Source organism: Lates calcarifer, linkage group LG23, assembly GCF_001640805.2.
Source record: "Lates calcarifer isolate ASB-BC8 linkage group LG23, TLL_Latcal_v3, whole genome shotgun sequence".
NCBI classification, from domain to species: domain Eukaryota; kingdom Metazoa; phylum Chordata; class Actinopteri; family Centropomidae; genus Lates; species Lates calcarifer.
Genome location: NC_066855.1, coordinates 11,700,539 through 11,725,932, shown reverse-complemented (window position 1 = coordinate 11,725,932; position 25,394 = coordinate 11,700,539). Strand labels below are relative to the sequence as shown.

The window sequence follows — 25,394 nt, the reverse complement described above, 5'->3', positions numbered from 1 at the left end:
CTTCTTTACTTCCCATATTCCTTCTTTACTTGCTGAATTCCATTTTTACTTCCTTCCCAGTCCAGTATTATCCTCCATGTTATTCTTTTTTTGGTCTCTGTCAACTCTTGAGGGAAATATTTCCCTTGCATAAACGCTCAACTACCGTATGTTTGCTAGCTAGTTTCTAACTAGCTAGTCTTTGTTCTTCTGTTGTTTCATACAGGGAGCGTATAGTAATGGTAAGCATGTTGGGCATATAGACCAAAACAATGAGCTGAAAGACACTAAAGCGCTTCACTAGAGCTGAGGGGAACTGCATTATTATACAAAATAATTTGATCCAATATTGATCAGTGCAGTGTTATGATTGTGCTGCCTTAGTTCAAAATAGCCACTAGATTGAAACACAAAACCCCATTAAATAATTGTTTACCCTATTCAGCAAAGACCAGTAATTCTGATTGACAGTCATTGAGTCACATCAATCAGTATAATCAGGATTGTTATTTTAGGCAGAATTCTGTAGCCCTGTGTGAAGCCTGCCTGCGTGTACTCTAAGTGCTCCAAATAGAGAGCTGAGGACCACCAAAAGGTCAGAATGATGTCAGTGGGTATCATCATCCATCAAGGTGCTTTGGCAGACAGCACTCCTATCCTAAATTGTCAAACAATAACATCAGTTAGCTGACATTGTAGAGCTGAAGTTGCATCACATGTCACAGATGTCCTGTCGTGTTGTCCCGTCAACTGTAAAAGACCTAGAGTTCAGCAGTAATGACACTGTAAATGTCTCAAATGTTCATTCAGTGTCCGTGTGTTTGTCAGGGCTGCAGTCCATCACATTTATGGCTATTGTTGTAAACATGCTAATTTCGCTGTTATCACCCTGGGGCAAAGGATAAACTGTGCAATAGCCCTATAAACAAAGTCTAGTTAGTGAGGACGGGCTGTGAGGACCGATGTGTCTCATACAACTCAGGGTCTATTACACAAATGTTTACAGCTGCTCTAAATCTAATTGAGGCACACAAACATCAAATCAAAATACATGTAATTACATTATTTTGAAGTAAAGTTAATGACTATGGTCATCTGTATCTTTACAGGGTGATTCACAGCTAATTCAAAAAAATATATAATAATAAAATACAAATGAATTAATGGTTGTAGTATTGAATTTTGTAATCACAAGATTCAATACTACAACATTAAGTTTCTTAGTAACAAAGCTGTACTATTGTTCTTCATTGAGGGAAACAGGCCTCCTGACTAAAACATTTGCTGCACTGAATTCATGAACTTAAAAAAACATCACTTTTCATATCTGAGATTTTTTTCTGTTGCATTCAAACTGAAGAAATTGTAAGATGAGTATCACTCTTAGACACATCTTAAAAAAAAACGTATTCTGAAGTCGTGAAGAAGAAATCTGAGGAAGAAAAATGGCTATTCACTTGTGTCACAATTCACATCACAGTCTGTAATTGTACTATTCAGCTCAAGGGTGGCACTTTTTTTCCTCCTCTATTGTGCAGCTTTGTATTTTGTGTGTGTGTCATTGTGTTCAAGATGCCTTATTAATCATTGTGGCATTTGAGGACAGACAGATGGGCTTCACCAGGATAGTCCTTAGGTCATTTTATTTTGGAAAGCAGCGCTGTGTTTGGGCAGAATCTGCTGAGGATCAGACAGTCACCCATGAGGAACACCAGGTCAGGGACTTATGCTTGTATGCACATTTAAGATGCACACAGTTAACGTGAGAGATGCATGAACTGGATGTGACACATGAGAAAATGGAGGTCAGACTGGGCATGTTTACCTAAACAAAGATGGTCATTTGGCTGCGCACACAAATCTCTGGCATCTCACCAATGGGAGCTTTGATCCTACGGATGACCGCAGGCTTTAAGAGAATATGGAACGAACTGACCCCTGGTTCCTCTGAATCCTGTTTTTAGATACTGTAGCAGCTCAGAGTAACATAGCCTCCCACTGCAGAATTTGCAAAACATGCTGCAACCTTAACTGAATCTCAATGAGCCCTGATTTTTTTAACTGAACCACTGCAGCACTGTTATATTAAGTCAATGCCTTTAACACACTAATGATGATGTTTATTTGATTCTCACTCAACCAAAATTCTACTATTGGTTATCATTGTTTTGTTTTTTTCATTTTACCAATATTGCATTTTTTATTTTTTTAGTACTGTACTTTTTGTTCCTAGTGTCATTTCACTCCCATATGTCAATCTTTATCTCTTTCCCTGACTACAAAACAAATAAATAAATAAAATAATTTCTATTCTGAAATAATGGTGAGTGCTCCTGGCAGTAGAAGTGATTTTTCTGCCCAGGTAAAGTTCCTCTTTCTTTGGCAGGTTATTCACACTGGTCGATGGTGAGTCACAATCTAAGAAAAGTGGAGGAGCATGAGTGGGTTCTCTGATGTTTGCAGATTGACTTCTGAATGCTTGAGACCTGCTAGTGCATTCTGCCAGGAAATGATACACTGTATATCATAGACGGATCATTGGTGATATTATGATCTCCAATGAAAGTGGGGAAGAATTCTAATCGTTCTTTTTTTATTTTAAATTTTTTTATATACACGAGTCAGTTTGTCAGCTATCTCTTTTCAACACTTCTTGGCCAGGGTTGGCAATTTCTGAGAAAAGGTTTTGTTTTTTTCAGCCATCTTAATTTTTCCAGTTTTTGTGATCAGGATGGTTGTGTTTCAGATTTAGTTTCTCACTCTTTCTTGTTCTTAAAAGCTGTAGACTTGAGACTAATGTCAGACCTTTGTCAGAAAAATGAGGACTTGAGACTTGACTTGGACTTGATCACTGTTAGACATCCTTAAATTGGACTTCTCAAGTTTTGATCCCCCCAAAAATCTGCAGCAATAAAAAATGAGTCAAATAGCCTTACAACTTGAATATTTAATTTTTAGGTCTAAAAGGACTCAGGACTGAAAGGACTTGGTCTCACTTGAGTCTTCATTCTGACTCGTTTCAAATAACTTGAGACTTCATTTGGACTTGTCTCAAGTGACTTCTGACTTGACCTACAACTTTACCTGACAGACTACACAAATGACTTGGACTTGTCCTAAATAAGTTTAACCTCTCTCTGTCAGACTTGAGACATGACTGGAACTTGTTTCAAATTATTGCGACTTAACTTGCTCTGTCAGGCTTGAGAACTGACTTGGACTTGTGTCAAATGACCCGACACTTGGCTTGAGATATGCTCTGATAGACTGACTTCAAATCTTTTCTTTAATATAGTGATTTCTTAAGTGTCTTCTTTTCTGGCAGTGTATGATTATTGTTAGAAATATGTGACATTTTCTGTTATTGCAAAGTGACTTCCCTTCTACCTTGTAATTGGTGTTGATATTAAGAGTATATTGGCAAAAATACAGGCAAATTGAACTCAGTGTGTCTTGGCAGATCTCTTGGTCATCATGCAGAGGGACTTGGGCAGTGGTCGGTCCTCTCTGTGATTCTGATCTCACTGTGCCCCCTTGTGGGTGGAGCCCTCTGCCAGCAAGTGGCTGAAGATACAGATGCTATGCATCATTATCCTGTGACTGAGATAAATGATGAACACTGGTCCCGTCTGCTGTCACCTCATTGTCATGAGTGCTGCCTCTTTGTTACAGCCGGTGTGCTTTATTTACTGCCATCACTGAATCTTCCTCTGCCAGTGGCATTAGCATTTCTAGGGTTGCACCAACATTGTTTCCAGTTTCTAAACTGGGATAGACAGAGGCATAAAGAGATTTCCTGGCTTTCAAAGAGGGAGGGTCGATTAAAAATGCATGCGGGTGCTTTTTGTCATTACAGAGCCATCAGTGGTTGCAGGTTGACAATACAATTTCACATCATGGAAATGATATTAGGCTGAGCTCATTCATTATGGATGCCCATTGGTTTCTTGTTCAGGATGGCCATTGTGTCATTTCTAAATAGATGAAAGGCAGGTAGGGTCGCAGATAACCCAGTGCTGTCAGGATGTAAAACATTTGTTCTGTTCTCTGGTAGAAACCTTTCTGTTCATATCTGTGTCTCTCTGGGTCGAGACCTCGTCCACATTAGCACTGGCTTTAAAAAAAAAAAAAAAAGAAAATTAGGACACTCATTTCGCAACAGTACTAATGAGCTGCTGTGCTTTTTGACTTATGAATATCAATTGATGATACTGTACTATTAACATTATGTTCAAAGAAGTAGAAATTTAGATCTTTTGTAACCCAAATGGCAGAAAACATATTTTGTAACAGCTGCACTGCAAAATGTGAAATACATAAACTCATGAAGTGTTTTGTGGCTTAGTTGGTTTTTAGCCTACTTTGTGAAAAGTGTGCTCTAGTTAGGTAACAGAGATTTTGTCCTCTGCCCTCCATTCCTGATAATCTTCCACCTTCTTCTCTGGTTTGACAAACACAACATGACAGCAGTCACTTGTGAATTTTACTGTGTGATTCTCAGTGACAGTAGCATCATGTCAGGTGAGAACAGCAGGTTGTTCCCTGTAGGTAACATTGACTGAAATGAAGGAGCAGTCACCTCAAGCTCTGTTTGTCCTCTGAATGTCTAGATATACAGATAGCTGCCAAATGTATTCCACATTTAATTATTTTTATTTACAGTTTAGTCTGATTTCCTGTGGCACCAGGGACAGTGATTAAGTTTCACGTAAGCTCTATCAGTGTCAGAACTGTCACCTGACGACTCTTGCTTTGTTCGCTAACACCCCTGGATCTCATGTTTATTACCCTGCAACCTGCCTCCCAGTCTGCTCTGACAGTCTATCGGCTTACTCCAGGGTTCGGTTTATTCAGATGCGTCTCCCCCCCGCTGCAAAGGCAGAGTGACATGACAGTAAAAGCGATGCCCTGGTTTTCATTATCATGCTGCTCCGCTGTGGCCACCGAAGCTTCAGACTCTGCTGTATCCTTCCATGTTTGTGTCTGTGAAAGCATTCTGTCACCTCGCCCACTCTTCCGCTGCCAATTTACATGATGTGCAGTGCTCTTGCGTATTTATTTACACTGTCAGATATACAGTAACTGATGAGTCTCTTTGTGACACTGCTGTTCAAAACTGTGACTCTTTCTTTTTGGTGTGTATAACACAATTATAACAGGCTGACGAGATATATCAAGGTCTGTTAATGCTCATTAATAGGCATTAAACATGAGTCGCACACCTTTCTGTTTTTTCATTACATGTGCTTCTCTGTTTCAAGTTGACTCTGAAAACCAATCTTCACCAGCTGATGAACAAAAGACCTAGAGCTGCATCTAATATTTATCCTTATCATCAATTTCTCTGCTGATTAATTTGTCAACCATTTAATTAAATGTGTTCAAATAACTTGTTTTGTGCCGACCATCAGTTCAAAACCCAAATATATTCAGTTTACAATTTTATAATTCAGTGAAAACAGCAGCATTTCACATTGGAGAAGCTGGAAATAGAGAATTAAAATTATTGAAAAAAAATGATTGCAGATAATTGCCAATTGACAAATGAATCAATCAGCAAATTCTTTTAAAACATTATTTTAAACTTGTATCATTTTTAATGTGTCATATTCTGTTTCTCTGTACATTTATTGAATCCTTACTTTTAACTTCTCGTTGATAGTTAACATGATTTCACCTTCATCCATTTGTTTTCTTTCTTTATGTGATGTAAAGCGCTTTGTAAGTTGCTTTTGAAGATGTGTTCTTGTAAACTCTTCCACATCCCACAAAACAAATTTCTGTTGCCTGCCAAATAGGTCAGATGCATAAAGCTGGTGTCCTCCTTTTCTTGTTTCCAATTCCAGAGTGCGACTGTCTTGCCCAAACCAGTTTTTGTGTAAAATTATATTTTGGATGATTTAGTAGTATCATAACAACTTGAGTAAAATTGTCCTCTTTTTTTCTTTTTTACAGGTGGTTCTCGTATTTGCTCTCAGCATTGGAGCCCTTGTAATATACTTCATAGATTCCTCTGAGTAAGTATTTTTAACAGCTTATTAGTTATATCATCATATTTCACTACTGATGCCGCTCTGGCTTTGTAGGTTCCAGTTAACCCTGTTTTATCCTGTTCCTCTGTAGAATATTTGGAAAGATGGGTAGACTACTTTTGATCAGTTCAGTGTGAAAACATCACTCTCAAGCTGAAATGTCTCTTTTGACCATAAGATCAGATCAACAGCTGAAATATGGCTGTGTAAATATTAGTCACAACCGACACTGAAATGTAGCCTCGTAGCAACTGAACCAACCACAATAGGTCTGAAGGTGGATGGATGAAAATGAGTCTGTCTCTGAGTCCTTTAGCTCAAAGCTTATGGTAGATCTATTAAAAAGTACAAAGTATTAAAGTTTTTTCTCAGAGAAATGAAAATGTACTAATTATGCTGTGTAGACTGTGGTCTTTTTGCAGTATGAATCACTAAGAGTTTGCTGATAAAATTATGTTTCTTCGCTTATAGAGATTATAATGGTTCATTCAAAAATAACATGTATTTCTGACAATATTTAGATTAACCTCACAAACCACTAACTGGTTCCTACAGTACACACTCATAAATCCTCATATAGTCCATAGCTGGACCTTAATAACATTGAGTGCTTTGAGCCCTGTGCAGTGCAGTTTATGGTATTTGAGAACACATACTTGCTGGCTGTTTTTATCCAATCCCCTTCCAGGTAAACTGCTCTGGGCTTACTGGCCGATGTCTGCTGACGAACAGCCAGCACTCACAGATGAAATTTGCTTAATCTCTGTAATGAAAGGATCAGACTCTCAAACAGGCAGGAAAGACCAAAGTTCCTGTTCAAAACAATCACCATCGCTCATCAAACTCGAGGAAGCGGAAGACCCTTTTAGCTCCGTGTGCGACAGTATACTGTTACTGCAGCCTGGTGGTGTTTGGACAGGACGTGCCATTAAGATGTAGGGCAACATACACCAGGATAAAAGCTTTTATCAGGCCCAATGGGAGTCCCCGCTGGGAGTAACGTTAAGGCAGAGATGAGAAAATGGGCTGTAAACTCATGTAATCTGGCTCATGGTCCTGGAGGCAGGCGTTCAGGTTATTTGTTATTTCATAAGACTGCATACAGCTGAGGGCCTGGCTTGCTCTGATGTGGTTTGCGAGCATGATCTCATTTCATTATCAGGACAAGCTCAGGTAGAGTTACATCCTTACCAATGCCATCTGTGGCCTCCTGTTCTCAGAACTGGCTTGTAGCAACGCCCGATACCTTTTCACCTGATGAAGGATGACCTTCGACCTCTCTCTTTAACCTTTTCACGCATAAGAAATGAGAAATGATGCTGCAGCTCCTGTTCAGTTACTTATTTTCATATTCATCTCTTTTTGTCCCAGTTTTTATTCAGTCTTTTCCAGGTCTTTCTATTATTCAGACAGTGTTTTTTCACTACCTGTCCCAACAAGCCCAGCACTTAAAAGCCAAAGAGCAGCCAGTTAGCCACTCTCTTGCATTCTTCTAAGTGGCAGCAGACTGTAACAGATACAGCCCTTCCTGTAATTAGTCCTGCGGGGCTGCTGAGGCTGTTATATGATGGACAGCCTGACCTGGCTGGAAGCGACACAGAGAGAAAGACATCAACACAGCAGACCCACTTACAGTCACAGAGAAGAGCTCAAACTATGAGCTGCACAGAGATGAAGAAGCCGGTTAGGTCCCAAGGGAGTTTTACTTTAGTAAAACTTCAGCTGTGTCTTACTTTGCACACTCTGCTTCCATGTAGTTCCATGTCATTTGTAAGTCAAGAACATGTTCTTTGTTTCATCAATGTTAAAGGAGATCTGGGTGTCAGACTTCAGCAGTGAGTACTGAATGAATTGCATCTGTAACCTAGAGTATTGAAAACTGATGTTAAATATTGGGTCAGACTCTTGAGCCTGAGTCAGAGTCTTGTTTAGTTATTATTTCATCAGATATTTAATCATGATAAAGTTTTAGTTACTTATTTGCTTTGGCCTCTAGGGGGCAGATAACCTCCACAAAGGGCCAACAAACCCACACTGACATATAAACCTGCAATAACTGACTTTTTCGGCTGCTTAGAGGCAGCTGACCACAATTTGTTAAACACAGCATTGACATTTGTTCACACATTCCAACATCATCATTCATTTGGGAGATGTATTTCTGGCCATCTGGCAGCTTAAACTCCAATATTCACTTTTTATTTAGCTCTGTTTTTGATTCTGCAAACCACTGAGGGAAATATGTGGCTGTGTTAAGCTGCTAAATTCTGCGCTATACTCACCACCTAATTGTGTGACTGCTGTTTGGTGTTGATCAGCTGATCAGTGAGCTGAAACTCACTATAAGGCTCCCAAACCTGAGGGGAGTGGGGAATTAGGGTGATAATATTCTGTAGGTTCATTAAAAGTGATGTCTTAAAGTTAACTTATTGGAGATAGTGTTATACATAGTTTGCTCATGAGAAATTGCTGCTATTTTCAAAATTCTTCAGTTGCCTCATTTAAACCAGAATTAACTGCTTTTAGCCACTGGGGGGCAGCACAGCAATTTGTTAAACAAAACATTAACCTGTTAGCACTTTTACAAGAGCATTTCTGTCCATATGGTAAATGTAAGTCTAAACTTCATTCTCCTTAGAGCTCTGTTTCAGTCACCACCACTCCTGACTAAAAATATATGTGTGTTAGCTGCTAGATGTTACACTTTCCTTGCTAGCTAGCCTCTAACTAGTCTGTAAGTGAGTTTATTTGAACCTTTGTTTTTTGCATCTTGAAACTGTTTTAAAGAGCACCAAGCTTCAATCATAACATTATAGTATGTTTGTGGGGAAAAACATGAGCTAAAAAAAAAAACCTCAAAAACTCTGTAGAACGTCTGATTGGTGTGATAATTATCTCTGGGTTCGTCACTTCAATGGGAGCAGCCCCTTTCACATTGCTGCTAGTCATTTGATCGGTTGTTAATGTAAAAAATATGGATTTACAAACCTTTAAATCAAGATTTTGCTAATTGTAGACTTAATTATTCAGGCAAAATTCGTGTGCAACTGAGATATGAAAACTTTGAGAATGTTGGTTTATTTTGTCAAATGAAAAAAACAGTTTCTTGAAAAACTCAGTATTCCTCAAATAAAGGTATCAATTGGGACCTGTGTCAAAATGTTTTAAACAATACCCAGTGGTATTTAAGTGATAATGTGATCTTTTTCCCTCAGTGGATTCATCTTTTGTTCAGAATTTGTTCAAGGTTATAAACTCGACATGAATCATGTGCGCTACATGTGAGCTGGACTATCCTGTTTGATGTGAGCCTGGATTGAATGAAGGAGAGAGATAGGGAGAGAGAGAGAGAGACCAGAGCCACTGTGGACAGGGAGGCTTTGTGATCCATAACGGGCTTAGACCTCTTCCAAACCAGGCCTACTGGAACTCAATTATTTAGCACTGCAGGTCTGCCTCTGCTATATGGTCTGTCACCCTGCTATGACAGGGATTTGCTGGCCTGACGTGTCATTACCATGAATGAGGGCAGAACTATCCAACATGCTAGAACTATTTTTAGGGGTGCCAAAAAGAAGACTGGTTAGGTTTTCCTTTTTTGTTTTCTTTATGGTAATTTTTTTGAGAAAAACAAAATTATGCAGATGCAAGAAAGCTGAATGCAACAATTTAATGAAAGGTTTGTCTGGAGTTGAATAAAAGAGAAGGAAACAAACATGCAAAACTCGCTAAAGATCTGATAAGCTGCAACAGAAGGCAAAAAGCGGATCAACATAAATTAAACTGCAATCAAAACATCAACCAATTCCCTTTCTATTATCAGATAACATACAAAAGTTACAAAGTTAATTGCTTCACTGCTGTGAGTTGGAAAAAGTTTGACAAATTTTCTAAAAATTACCAGGATTGTTTTTAGCGAAATAGCTTATCTTAGCTGTCACAGCAAGACACGGTCCTTTTCAGAAATTATATTTTCCCTCGTCCCATGAACAGGGTATCCAACACACTCAGTGTATTTACCAAAGGACTTTATAGCTTTTTCATTTCTTGCGGTCACCTGTAATCTGTCTACCTTATAGAGGAAGTTGATTATCTTTGAACAAACCCAAGTAGAACAGCAAGTCCAGTTTACTTTACTTTACTTGAGGGTTAAAACAATGCAGCCTAGCTGAAGCAATATACCATCTGATGGTGAGGATTTCTATAAGTACTGCCTCGATTAGACTCAGGATGTGATGTGACTGTCGCCTCATCACAGCACCGACCCCTTGATCATCAACCACAAGATCAAGTGAGAGCCAGCGCTGTGCATCAGATCGCTTCAGAATAATCCCCCCGAGGTATTTTAATGTCACCTCATGAACTTCATGAGGACAGTATTTTATCAAAGGGAGTTTATTATTTTATTTTTTATTTTTTTTACATAACAAAAGCAATTTGCTGTAATCCGAGTGGTATTAAACAGCACAGGGGAGATTGTAGCTGCTGAGTGGTGCAGTGTGCATTAGTGAAGGTTGTGAATGTGAGTGTAGGGATCCTGCAGGTGGAGAACTAACACAGAAGTATAAAAACAAATTATGTGAGAGTGACCTGTTTGGCACTAGAGAAGCAGGGGACTGTATATAAGGAGTAAAAATCTGCATGATTCACACTAACCTGTGCTTTAGGGCAGCAGATCCCAAACCTTTTCATCTTGTGAACCCTTTAAAAGGAAGCATCATTTATTTGTGCACCCTTGTCAAATGTCCATGGACTGTGAAGACTAGCCTATTTTCCTTGTCAGCGTCATTTATTTGTATAATTTTGAAAGGACTGATAAGGTAAAAATGATCCAGTAATTTCATGAGAAAAAGAAGCTAGGATTATAGTTAAGTCAAAATATCCTGTTAATTAGGATGGAAAGGAGCCATTGCTTTAGATTTATTTATTTTAATATTTTAAATTATGCAATTCATGGTTTTGTGTAAAATCAAAAAAAAAAAGAAAAGAAAGAAAAGGTAAGGTGTGTCTAAATTATGTGACCACATAGTTCAAACCAAAAGATATTCAGTTTACAATATAAAACCTAGAACCCTTCATTGACTAATTGTTTTAGCACTAACACATTTAACCAGTCACTGTTTCCATCATAAAAATCGTGTTTGTTTATTCCTGCAAATGATTCATTAATAGAACATATTTTCCACATCACAGCTGTACACTAACATAATTAACTGTTTTGAATGTACAATAAACATGTGTTTTCATTTCAGGTGTGAATAATATTTTGAGAGGATTTTTTTTTAGCCTCCAGGTCATGAATTTTATTAAACAATCCTACTAACCTATTACACTCACATTTACTTGGTTAATTATTTCTCTTTATTTGAATTCTTAGTGCCAGATACAAGCTTTTTGAGGGTGAGACTTCACTACATTGCTAGCATTTGCTTTGGCTGCCTGATTTGATAAAAGAAGACATGAACCCTGCATGCATTTAACCCTTAAACTACTGCCTTGGCTCTGCATTTCCATCATATTTGATTTAATATTTAACCCGAAATGTTGTCTACTACGAGATGTGAAATGCAGGCCTAAAAGGAAAACAGCACCATTTTCACTATGTGATATTTGCACTTCGGAATACGACATATTCCTCTGACAGATTGTTTTGCAGTTATTTAAGGGTTAATCAGGTATCTCGACAGGTTATTGCTTGTGTGACAATAAATGCATGTCCTTTCTCAACAGAAAAACCATTGGAAAATATCAACTATTGCACTTTTTTTGAACACGTAGTTCCTCTTCTTTTGGGAATCTTAAAAATGCATTTTCAGGAAAAGAAGAATGCATCTTTTATGCTTTATTTATCATGAAATACGGGTTTTATATCTCAGTTTTTACCAAAACTTTCCTCACTTTACTGTCAGTTCCTGCCCTGGAACATAAACCTACTTTGTTTCTGTCTCTAATAGTCCTATCGAGTCCTGTCAGAACTTCTACAAAGACTTCACATTGCAGATTGACATGGCATTCAACGTGTTCTTTCTGCTGTACTTCGGCCTCCGTGTAAGTAAAACTGAAGTTGTTGATTTACACTCCTATCTGCATTACTCGCACACCACAAATCTCATCTCCATCCCTTAATTTCGACAGTTTATTGCCGCCAATGACAAGCTGTGGTTCTGGCTGGAGGTGAACTCGGTGGTGGACTTCTTCACAGTTCCTCCGGTGTTTGTGTCGGTGTACCTGAACAGGAGCTGGCTTGGTAAGGACACCCTCTTTGTAACAGACCGGCAGACACTGTCCGGTGGATCTTTTCTGCCTGTATTTCCCAGCAGCCTGTGGTGCCCCCCAGTGGATTTACCATGTGTTGGTTGGTTGTTGGTGAACGTGCCAGGTAATCTCAGCACGTCACTAACGCTGCAAAAAGGGAACTTTGTCTGTATTTTGTGGTCATTTATGTGGGCACACCTACAATATTAGCCATATAATTTTGATAATTTTGTCATGAAATAAACTTTATGTTGGGACCATGCATGTCATGCATGAAAAGTTGGAATGGTCCTCACTATTACTGTGGAAATAGTGCATCAAATTAAAAGCGCTGCAATAGCACAGCATGAAAACTGAAAAGCATGATTCTAGCTTTATGAGCTTTACTCCTCGAACTAATGCTCGTTTGCATGACAGCACTATCAAACATTGTATGGCTGTCAAGGGTGTGCCATTTAAACAGGCATTTTTGACAGTTGCTTTAAATGGGAATGTATTCTTTGATGGATTCCATGTTTTTGGACATGTGTTGTTGTGGACATTGTGCTCCAGGTGACATTCACATGCCCTTCACCTCTCCAGTGGAGCTCTCCAGCGCACCTGCGGTAACACTCGAATGAAATCACGCTCTGATTGAAAAAGTACACAAATGGATAAAAAAAGGTAATAGGCTTTGTTGGGAGCTCGAGCGCTTGAATAGAAGTCAATCTGCTAAATGTGTGAAGCTCATCACTCGGAGAGGTCTGTGAGGAATTAGAGGATTAAAGGGGATCTTTTTTTTTTTTTTTTTTTTGCTGCATTACACGTTTTTATAGCTGCTTTTTCTTCTCTTGTCAGCTGAGGAACAAACCTGCCGTGTAGCCAACACCAACACCTCTTTCAGCAATGAACACCATCTACTTAAGAGTCAATATGACAGCTTGATAAGTACAGTTGCATAATGTGCCTGTCTGTTTTCCCAGGTTGATGTACTGTGACTTGTGGTGTGAAAACAATATAAGTACAAGGAAGTGGTGGTTGCTGGTGCCATCTAGTGGACATATGAGAATATGGCTGGCATTTGCCATGATATTATTATACATGTCATAGATTTGTATTTTTGTTTGGTGAAGTTATTGCAGATATGATAGAGGATGATGTTTACTTAAAACAATGTACCCACCTGTCAGTTATTTTAGAAAGATTTTCACATAATATTGCATACAGACAGCGGCATGTTTTCTGGTTATCTGTCTCTATATTCCTATAATGCTTTCGCTCTTAAAATGGTAATCTGTGAGATTTATTTTAAAATCTTGGCATCAGTTTTAGTGCTAATCATTGTTTTGGTTGCATTTCCTGAGTTCCTGACTCAAACATTGTGAGTGAGTGCATTACTGTGTGCAGTAATGCGATTCGGTTGTTTCCTTCACCATCCTGTTGTTCTGCTGTTACCATCTGTGTGGGTGTAGGTGTTGCTCTTTTTGTTATCTGCTCAGCCATGCATGACTCTCACTCCTCATTTGAACTGTGGAGTTTTACTGTATTTCACAGAAACCACAATACACCACCTCCTGTCACACACCAGATGTTGAGAGAGCACGGAACATACACAAACTTTCATGCACACAGTTTGTAGATTGAATATAGGTTTAAATCCTTTTCTTATAAATGTGGATCGTCTACTGTAATGGGTTTTTATAATACGTGGATTAATGGCTGAATTCCATTTAGCTGCTTCAGTTTCAGGGTCCAGGTATTGTTCATCTTGGCTCACTGTCACACCGTCATTACTTACTGGGACAATGCAGAATGTTGTTTGTGAAAAAGACCCATTTGTGTTCAGATTTACAGATTGGAGAAAAAAAAGATTGTTGTTGGTGCAACTGAATATTTAAGGTAAAGTAAGTCAATTTTATCTGTCAGACATGCTCTCAGTCAGTATGGTCAGTGAGCAATTGGTGGTGGATTAGTGACTGATTTAGTGTTAAACTGAGGTTAAACAGGTGATGAGGTCATACCCAGCTCAGCAGCGTCTGCTGGCAGCTGTCAAACTCCCTCTTCTGATCAACACTCCATATTTCACAGGGCGTGCAGCCAAACTGCCAATCTGCCAATCCTCCCATCTGAACATTTTGACACAAATACACATACAGCACATGCTAATATTCTCTCAAAACGTGCATTTTGGATGTTGTTTTCAAAATGTCTTCATTGCAGAAACACAGCATGCAGCAGCTGATAAACACAAGAACAGTTCTTATTGCAGCATTTGAATTTAGAAGCTGAAATCTCAACCTGCTGCAGGTGTGAAATACAGGCAGCAGCCTAAGCAGCACATTTATCTCAGACAGTGAAAATAATCCAGTGAAACTCTGTCAAATATTGGGAGGTAAACAGAACATTACTCTTCTAGATAAGATATTCATGTCCTGGTGGTGAGCACATGTTGCAGCTTTTTCCCCTGGAGTAAAACCAGAAAGAGGCTTTTAGTCTTAAGGGGTCCTCTGAAACAAAATGTCAAAAGCAAACGCTCTGAAGTTGTGATTCCCAACTTGGGTGTCAGGACCCTCAAAGGTGTCACAAGTTAAACATGAAAGGTCGCAGGGTGATTAATGGAATATGATTGCTTTATCTTAGAGGGGTTTAATTTTCTCAGGAATTGTACAGCACAGAGCTATGTTAAGATGATAAGGGAAAAAGTAAGACACTGCTCTGACACAGTTCTCTGAGTTTAGCGTCTTGTTGTTGAGTCTGTAAGCAGCTGTTGATAAAAAAAGAGAAGCTCAGTTTTAATCCAACTTAATCCAACTTTTTCGTATCCCAATCAAAGTTGTTTTCATGCCACTCCTTGTCACTGGATACATAGTCTTCAGCAGATTATTGGAAACTATTACACCGGTGAAGCACTAACATTCTATGACACAAAATAATGTTTTTTTTTTTCATACTTTTCTGTAATTGCTGCATTTGTCCTTAAAAATATTAAATATTCCCTAAGTTAAATATTCAAATGAAATACTATTAGAGGGAAAAATTTACCCTTTTATTAATGGTCATTGCAGACGCAGATCTCAGTCAGCTGCTGTATGTTTTTTCTCTTTGCAGTAACATTGTTCCTGCTGCGCATTTCGTTTTAACATCAACTACAATAGCAGTTATTACATCAGCTGTGATTAATTTAAGGATTATTGCAGAATCACTAAATCCACAGAAAAACACAATCATTGCCAAAGCTTCTCGTTTTTCCATACACAGCTTTACTGGCTGTTCACATGACTTGTTTTCTGCTGTAAACACGAGACAAAGCTACACACTGTTCTTTCCTAAGATTAGAGACTGAAATTTGGTTCGTCAAAAGCGGTTGTGGGGTTATAGGGATGAGATGTAGGTTACATTGTGAAGCCTGCTGATGGACAGACTCTCTGTCTGGCCTCTTCCTTTCCCTGGATGAATCCTAAAGGAGCTTACACTCTAATATCCTGATGGGAAAAGGGTTTGCTTTAAGCTCGCTCAAACACGCCTGATCGCCACGAGGATACTATGAATGTCTGAGGTAAATCAGATGAAAATGCTTCTTCTAAAAAGAGCTGTTTCTGATGCCAACCTGTTGGGTGCAAATGTCATGAAAGCACCTGGTTGCTTTTGTGTTTTTGGTTTTTTGTTTGTTTGCTTGTTTTTGTTTTTGGAGGAGGATCATATTTTTTCTTCTTGATATGTGGCAAAGGCGGGTGCAGAACAGTCAAGAGAGGAGTGTGAAGCAGATTTTTGGACCCAACCTCGGAGACTTTTGCAAGTAATTTCCAGCCATGATTCCGACTAAGATGTTAGTATACAGGGGGCCTGATGGAGGCACACATTCTCAGACAATTTCGAACACAAGAAGGCGCAAGAAATCGACCGGGGAGCTCTTCCAGAAAGGCTACAGGGTCAGGATGGGCCACGGGCAGGTTGGCGACAAAGAGGACCAGGACACTATCTGCTACAGCTTCGGTGCATGCTTCCATGTAATCTCCTACTGGGGTAAGACTTTCAGGATGTGGTAACGCGGCAAATCTCCACCAAGGCTATAGGCTGGCATGTCCAGAACTCTTTGGACTCTGTGTGTCAGCTGGAGCAGGTTCAGGTTCAGGATTTATTCTGTATTATGCTCCCCATCTGGCAAACGCTCACTTGAAATGAAAAACGAGCATTGGCGAGGCACACCGCGCTCCACGTCATTTTACAAAAGATTTATTTATTTATATACTTTTTTAGCTGAATGAGCATCTTTGATTTGTGTCATTTGGCATTCACACAAATCTGTTCCAGCAGGGAAATTTGTCCGCCCGATTAATGCCCACGGAGATGGATATGACTTGATTGCTCACTCTTGGCTGAGGTGGCTTTAATTGTTGATGCAGCACACACTGCAGTAGATAGAGTTTTGTTTTTTTTTTTAATAAATTGAGCTGGATCTGTGAATCATTTGGCTTTTAAACTCAGGTGGGCGGCTCCTTTTAGCAGGTAGTTTACTGCAATGCATCTAAATGGTGAAACATAAACAAGAAAGTATGTATTATGTTGCTTTACCTGATGCTTTTGTAGGAGATGGAGATGTATGTGTTAATTATCTGAGCTTTTTTGGCCAGAACTGGCAGGAAACTGGTGATAATCAGGTTGTGATTAAACATATATGTAGCTTAAATGATGGCATGATACAGTCAGTCAGTAATCATGTACAGGAGCTCAGGCTTGTGTTGTCACTGCTGATTTTCTCGGCATTATGCTGTCCTTGAATTCTTGGCAACAGGCACATTCCATTTTTTTTCCCCTTTCCATAAGTACCCTCAAATTTAGGATTTGACGTCACGTCTGTTTACTCATTCAATTTGGCGTGACAGCGTCCACCTGTCTTTACTCTAATCCAGGTTTTCATCTCTTCCATGTTCAGAGTTTTATCCAGCAGGAATGAAACGTGTATCAGGTAGATGCCAGTGCGTTGCGAGGCTACTGAGATTAAAACAGTGCGATGAGTTGATGAAGAGATATCTGGGATGTCGAGCTGGTTTTTCTTTTTTTTTTTCTCCCCCCCCACATATTCCAAAATGTTTCTTTCATGATACAGTAAGTGCTTAGAACCGCTTGATCAGTCGGAGTTTTTTTTTTTTTATCAATATGAATCCAATGAAGCTGATAAACATGGATGAGAGTATGAAAGGTATGATGTTCTTCTGTACCACAGTCGAATGCTGTTGATGTTGTCTGAATTTGTATAAATCATGTGTGGTAATGTCTTTATGGTCTTTTTTTTTTTTCTCACAGGCTTGAGGTTTTTAAGGGCCTTAAGGTTGATACAGTTCTCAGAAATTTTACAGTTTTTGAATATACTAAAGACAAGGTAAGTGTTTGGATGCTTTATCTCACTTTTTGTCAGTGTGGTAAAATGTAATGTTTTTGGCAATGTGAAATAGTGCATGTGCAGTGACTCATTTTGTTGACATAAGCATAAACAGCACAGTTTTACTTTGGAGGGGAAGATTGATCTTAATTTGTAAGGTTTTCTTGACACACATTAATTATAGCATGAGCACTTTAACTTGATGAGTTATATATCAATTGCAGTTTTAAAGTTTACTCCTCAGTACTGCAGTAATATGCTGTATAATGGAGTCTTGAATGAAACAGCTCAGCTCAGAATTAAATCTTTCTGCACAGATGTCATATCAGGCAGAGCTTATAGTCAAGCAAAATACTTTAGAATAATCTCCTCACTCGTCCATTCAGATGAAGGTAAAAAGACAGAACATACAAAATAGGAGAGACAAATGGCCACGCAAGGAATTGTTCCACAACAAGACAAACACTGTTTTATTTAAAGAACTTCACACATTTACTGTTAAAACTTAATACATAGGGAGAAAGACCTTGGCTCACAAAATGCATGTTATCTTTTAATGTCATGTGGTGAAAAAGAGTTTTGGAATACAGTAAATGTGTACTGCACATTTGTGAAAATGCATGTTTAAATAGTGCCATATGTTACTATAACTTTTTGTGACTAACAACAACAATATAAAGCAATGCACTATTCCATAATTCCATATACTTTACTTGGGGAGAAAATAGGTCAACTGAAATAGATGTGGCAGTTTTAAAGACCTCACTGTTTTGTGTTGCATGCCACTGTGATTCTGTTGAATCATGCTTACACTGAACAGCGCAGAATGACTAGTTACTCACAGTGTAGTACCCTGCACTTTCATTCATTATGACCAAACTCGATATGAAGGCTGTACAGTGCATTTTAGCGTATGCATATTCCAGTCTAATGACTTGTTTTGACATCTTGTATTTTTCTAGTGTAACAACTAATAACTCAAACACTGTTGTCTGGCTCTTTTTAATAGCAACTCTATAAAGCTGGTGAACCTGTGTTCAATCTTCATAAGCACATGGCTAACTGCAGCAGGCTTCATTCATTTGGTAAGTTAATGTGAGACAATTAAGTATGCTGATGTAGCACATAGCCACTCATATTGTACTGTGGAAAAAGATCCTGTTTGTTCTTGTGGTTGTATAAATCTCAACCTGTGTTCCAGGTGGAAAACTCAGGGGATCCCTGGGAAAACTTCCAAAATTCCCAGGCACTATCCTACTGGGAATGTGTCTACTTACTCATGGTTACTATGTCCACTGTTGGCTATGGAGATGTTTATGCAAAAACCACCCTGGGCCGCCTGTTTATGGTCTTCTTCATCCTTGGTGGTTTGGTAAAAATCCCTCTCATTACTTATTCCTGCTTTAAATCCTCCATGCAACCAATCATCACACTCCGCCACGTGTTAACAAACGCCGGGATGCTCTCAACTCAGGACGCCCTTCACCTGTTGTTTACACTGAGGTGTTATTGTGGCTCACCAGTTCACCACAGTATGTTCCATGTCACGTATTGTATGAGGTTGTCTACAATAATGCAGCATTTATTCAGGTATAATGCTGAAGATTTGTTGATATTAATTTCAAATGACATGTAGAATATTTTTGCATCTGTTATTAACTATAAAGTACTGCGGTTTCAGGTGGCTCCACCCTCCTGCCTCCCCTCCCTCTTTTCCAACAAACACAATGATACAAGGATGATTTATTGTTGCCCAGCTTGATGGATTTAGCGACATTACTGTATCTCACTCTGCACAAATATTTAAAGGCATTTTGGGGAATAAAACATTTATAGAATGATAAAGCGACAATGAAATATTCATATAACAGAAATCATCGTTTATGGAATTTACCACAAACCTGATAAAGAAAGTAACTATTTAGAGGACACTGTTATCTGGATATATACAATTTCAAATGATGTATAACTTTGGGCAAAAGGACAGAGTGAAGTCTTGAATACAAAACACCTTACCTTGCATCTTGCACATTCTTCCTTTTTTTCTTGTAGTTTATTTTCATTATGTGTATTGTTCTCTGGTGTAATAGCCTGTAAATGAACTAAAGCAGAATACTCAAGCCAATAAGGAAACAGTTATTGTTACAAACAGCAGTTGGTATGAAAATATAATAATAAATAATATCTATATTTTCAGATGCCTTGTGGCCGTCATCGTTGATTTTACAGTATATATTACATTTAAAATTCTTTTCACACCTATTTGTAGCCTAATGAATGCAAGTCCTCGCACTGACACTTCAATAAAAGTCAGGAGGAGTTCTTCAGGTTGTTGTGCAGTAGTGTAGAGTTTCCGAGATGATGTTTGCCATGCATTAAGCTGTGCTATCTAAATCAACCTGACTTGTGTTTGTTGGGCGAAACATGGCACATAAGGCTTTTTCTTGATTTTTACAATTTATTTTCTACCACGGATCGACATACCACTCATCAGCTGTCATTTTTCTCCTTTATTCGTCTTTTCTTCCAATATCCGTAAATATTGGCCTTATAATTTCCTTTTTCATTTTCACACTTTTTCTCAATATTTGGAATGTAACTGTGATAGAGCTTCAGGCTACATTCAGTCAATAATAACTAATCTGAATGAGTTGCAACTTTCTTATTTTCTTTCTCCTTTTTCCTGCTAACAATTAAGTATTAATATTACTCCTGCACATACAGTAGTGTTCCTCTCTCAGACCTCATAGATTTCTTTAGAGCAAATAGAGGACCTGCTCTTCTTTGCCTATCTTTTTTTTAGTCTCTTCTTCTGTCTTCTATCTTCTCCTTAGGCCATGTTTGCGAGCTACGTCCCTGAAATCATAGAGTTAATAGGAAACCGCAAGAAATATGGTGGTTCCTATAGTGCGGTTAATGGGAGAAAGTAAGTATTCAAGGAGGCTCTACTGCCTCCGCCGCAGTAGAACCTTCTCTGCATGCCCTTTTCTTTTTCTTTTTCATGCATGTAGGCCATGTTTGCTCGCTACGTGCCAGAAATTGCTGCTCTCATCCTTAATCGGAAGAAATATGGAGGGAGTTATAACTCGACCAGAGGCAGAAAGTAAGTCAAACAAATGAAAAAACAGCAAACTTTTAATGGTGTGGTTTTGTGTGACTCAAGTGGCCCTCTTGTAAAGAGGTGACATACTCTGATTTGTGCTTAAATATACATTATAAAACTGTCATTTGAGATGTAATGATCTCAATTAGCACTAAAGTCACACGGTGACTGAAGAACTTGGCCATGATAAATGTGTAGGGTATATTGTACTGTATTGCTGCTGCTTTTATATGTGTGCAAGCTGTCATCACTGCTTGTCATGAATCAATGTTTGCTTTTACACTGCAAAAATAATCATCAGCAAGTCATTTTTGTCTATTTTTTTGGTCCTGGAAGTCTTATTTATATAAAACCGGTGAAGAAATATGCTAGTGCACTAGTACACATTTCTAGAAATGACTGTCAGCATCTTGAAAACGAATGACAGAATCTGGGAATTTCCTTTTAATAAGATTTTTTCATTTGTTTTGAGTAAATAGGACTTCGAAACCTCAAAAACAGACAAAAATGAGTTGATAAGACAAATATTTTTCCAGTGTAGACATACAGATGTACTACTGTCATGCTTAAAAATGCTACATGTAAGATTTTCTCACTATGATATAAACTGCGATAATCCATTCTACTATTGGATAAAAAAAGAAAACATTGTTTCCTTGATCTGTGTGTAAAAGTATCAAACCACAGTCACTTATTTAAAAAAATTAGCCCACAGTATGTAACTCCTACTGAACAGCACCTGGTGGCCACAAGTGACAATTACATAATCATGTTCAGCACTACAACATAATACAATAATAGCTCAAGTCAAGTAAGTTCATTTACAAAAATTGAAAATTAAATCAGGCGATTATTTAATTCTTGAAGAATAAAAACACAGACATAGGTAAATTGATAAAAGTATAGAATATTTGGATAAATATATATTTATATGTATTTGGATCGTAAACACAAGTGCTTTGCACAAAGAAAAAAATAAAGTACAAACAAATAAAATACAGAGTCATATTAACTTTTAAATTAGAAAGTGGCACCTCTTCTGTACACAGGGTAAGAGTTTGGAGTCACTGTAGGACAAAACTAAAGGGTACAGACAAATCCAGGTTAAATTAATGCATTAAAAAACAACTAGGAAAAAACACCTCACCCCCTTGTTCACAGGTTTATCACAGTTTTTATGACCCACTGAGAGAAAATCCTACATGTTTTATAATGAGGCTGCGTATTGTCAACGTACATTTGTGTCTATTTTGTGTTTGTAAATCAAGTATTTGCATTCATTCACATCTTTTATTCACCAATCTCTCTTCATACCCATCCAAAATTAAATTTGTGTCATAAAAATGCCATAAGTAACAATCAACAACAACAAAAATATGTGATTGAAGAAGAACTCTATATACAGTACTGTATGTAGTTACTATATCACTGATTCAAAAAGAAAAAGAAAAAAGTAATGATTTAACTTATGGATAAAAACACCACAGGCACAGAGTTGAATTAGTCAGTACGTATGTTTTCTCCAAGGGTAATAATCAATAATAAAGTCATACCAGAGTGGTTAAATCATTTTAAATTAATATATATATTACATAATTATATTTAAAGACAGAGCTCTTTAGACTGCGATAAAACCATGACAAAATGAAAAACTTAATACATTCAACCATACCTGAGTTCACTATCAAAGTAATTACCTTACTCATTCATCCAGTGCTATATGTCATTGCTTGCTTCATGTTGATTTGTTTTTTTTGTTGTTGTTTTGTTTGTTTTGTTTTTTTTTCAGTTTTTCTGTGCTGGAAAAACTTTTTCTTGCCCTGCTATGTTTGTTTATTTTCCACGCTTGCTTATAAACATTCCTGGCCTTTATCTTCAGTCTAACCTACACCCTCAGGACTAAATAAAATCTTAAGTTTAGAGAAATAGTTTGACACTTTGGGAATTATGCTTATTTGCTTCATTGCCAAAAGTTAGATGTGAAGATTGATTTGCCTGTGTGTTAAATATAAAGCTAGAGCCCAGTTAGCTTAACTGAGCATGTAACTTGGAGATTTTTTGCTGTGTGGATCACAAAATAAATAAATAAATATTATTATTATTAGCGAGAGGTGTATTAGGTGTATTTTTGAACTTTGGACAGAGCAAGCTGTTTCCTCCTGCTAAGCTAGGTTAATTGCCTCCTGGCTCCAGCTCCATACCTAATATACAGACATAACAGTGACATCCTTGGCAAGAAAGCAAATTAGTGTTTTTTCCAAAATGTCAAACTATTCTTTTAACATATTCGTGTGTCCCAAGCTCTGCAGCTGTTTCTAAAGAAAGTGAGATTCTGCTGGATGCCTCTCAACAAAATATGGCTTATTGTAGCATGCTTTTGTTAGTCATGGTCATTCATGTAGTTGTGAAGAAGTCAGACTTGGTTTGAAATACGTTCTTAAACCAAATCTTTGCTTCTTTTGTTTGGTCAGTTTTGTAGAAAACTCACAATTAGAGTTTCAACGTCATTTTTGTGTATCTTATATTATAAAATTTTGTATTTATTTCTCTTTCTTTTCTTCTTGATGAAATGAACATTTAGCAACAATCTTATGTTGCTGTGTGGTTGACACAGGGGCTTTACAGTTTTAACAGCTAATATAGTAGCTACGTTTCAACTAACAGTTTTTAGAAATGTATATATTTAACCCCTTAATGCCGATTGTTGCGAACTTGCATCATACCGTTTGCATTCAGACTGCAGCCGAGATAGCGTCAGCTTGAAAGCAAAAACACAAATAATTAATTTTTTTATACAATTGTAAATACATTCAAGCATCAAGGGGTTAAATATTAAAGCACACTCATTATTTAATGTCTACTTTATCTATTTTCACAATCAGACAGAATTACTCGCACCATTATGTTTCTGTTTCCTTCTGTCTTTGTTTTTACCTGTTGTCATTATAACATTTTCTTAACTGTGTTCCTTTGCAAATTAGCAGAACAAGTGGTGCAAAACAACGACTGATGCATTTATTATAGATTAAAGCCAAGGAGAAATACTGCAAAACAGTGAGATTTCCATCTGTGCTTCTTCTTATGTAGCAGTTCTTCCAGATGAAATGTTTGAAATCATTTTCTAAATTTTCTAGTTCTAAAAACAAAGATATAATAAAAACAGATAGAAATAAATCTAAACTGGGTTCCTTACATAAAGGATCTGTGATATGGGGGAATGGAGATACACTGTGTGCTGATTTCATAATCTCCATCTAAGTAAACTCTGATCCTTTATAATCTGATACTAAAATCCACAGTGCTCTCTGACCTACTCATTCAGTCCTCACTCGTCATGGCAGAAACATCAAACATCCCTCCTCTAACATAGTTTTAATTATTTTTCCCCTCACAGATTTCGAATCAATCACCTGAATACAGCAGTACTGGTTACCTTCCATTCCCATTACATCCCTCTCATCTCAGATTTACCGTTTGATTCCAGAACAAAGATGAAGATGAAACAACGTTATGTGTTTATGTGTCTTGTGTTGTTGACTTTTATTTCAACTACATTTTAGTTTCATTATTGTTCTGCACCTCGTTTTCCAGGCACATCGTGGTCTGTGGTCATATAACACTTGAGAGTGTGTCCAACTTTCTAAAAGACTTCCTACACAAGGACAGGGATGATGTCAATGTAGAAATTGTTTTTCTCCATAAGTGAGTACAAATTTCATCGCTCAAAACAATCATCTCCTCAGCAGATTAGAGGCAGTGTTTCTGTTTCCGATTTAAGACTCTATCCTTTTCTCTTAGTATTTCCCCTAATCTTGAGCTGGAAGCCTTGTTCAAGCGCCACTTCACCCAGGTGGAGTTTTACCAAGGGTCTGTCCTAAACCCACACGACCTGGCCAGAGTCAAGGTAACTGACAGATACAACTTCTTCCTGTGTGGCTCTGAGGAAAACTGTGCTGTTTTGGTGTCTTTAAAGCTGAATGCTTTAGCATGATTTCTGTATGTGATTTTGTTTTTAGATTGAATCAGCTGATGCCTGTTTGATCTTAGCCAACAAATACTGTGCAGACCCTGATGCTGAGGATGCATCCAACATCATGAGGTAAACCAAAGCAGCTTCTCCAGGATTTATGTTATTCTCTCTGTTTTTGTTTGTTCAAGAAAGGATGTTGAGGAAGGAAATAAATCACAAAAACTCCTCAGTGCCTAGAGGAACTGTCTCTTCAATGAATGTTGACAGCTAATAAACTGTAACAAATTGTATTATGGAATACAATATAAAAGCTTAATTGAGATTTGTATTGAGCATTTAAATGCTCAGCTCTAAGAATTTAGAAATCATCATAGGTGCTTTACAATAAAGTGTTTTTTTTATCCTAATAGTGCTTAAAAATAAGAAGTTTAAAGTGCACCACAGAAATAATAGACCTATTCAGAACTTATTCATTGACCAAGCACTGTTAAGAGGACCAGTACACCTGTTATTCATGCAATTATCCAATCAGCAAATCATGTGGCAGCAGTGCTATACATAAAATCATGCAGATACAGGTCAGGAGCTTCAGTTAATGTTCACATCAGACATTAAAGTCAAGTAAAAATGTGATCTGTTGGTATGATTGGTGCCAAATGGACTGTTTGAGTATTTCTAAACTGCTGATCTCCATGG

General features: G+C 37.8%; 1 protein-coding gene across 11 annotated transcripts in view; it reads left to right on the top strand.

Annotated features, from left to right (window-relative positions):
- LOC108899034 (calcium-activated potassium channel subunit alpha-1) overlaps nt 1-25,394 on the top strand; it is an 81,412-nt gene that overhangs the window by 26,128 nt on the left and 29,890 nt on the right. For 9 of the 11 annotated variants that reach the window (XM_018699281.2, XM_018699278.2, XM_018699284.2 and 6 more), the window contains exons 3-12: nt 5,935-5,996; nt 11,966-12,059; nt 12,147-12,258; nt 17,550-17,625; nt 18,635-18,710; nt 18,827-18,997; nt 20,460-20,551; nt 24,320-24,430; nt 24,527-24,632; nt 24,745-24,827. In XM_018699281.2, coding sequence (XP_018554797.1) covers nt 5,935-5,996; nt 11,966-12,059; nt 12,147-12,258; nt 17,550-17,625; nt 18,635-18,710; nt 18,827-18,997; nt 20,460-20,551; nt 24,320-24,430; nt 24,527-24,632; nt 24,745-24,827 — 983 coding nt within the window. Of the gene's footprint in view, nt 1-5,934; nt 5,997-11,965; nt 12,060-12,146; nt 12,259-17,549; nt 17,626-18,634; nt 18,711-18,826; nt 18,998-20,459; nt 20,552-20,636; nt 20,729-24,319; nt 24,431-24,526; nt 24,633-24,744; nt 24,828-25,394 lie in introns of all 11 variants that reach the window. The other 2 variants (XM_018699279.2, XM_051066290.1) reach the window with 1 other exon arrangement.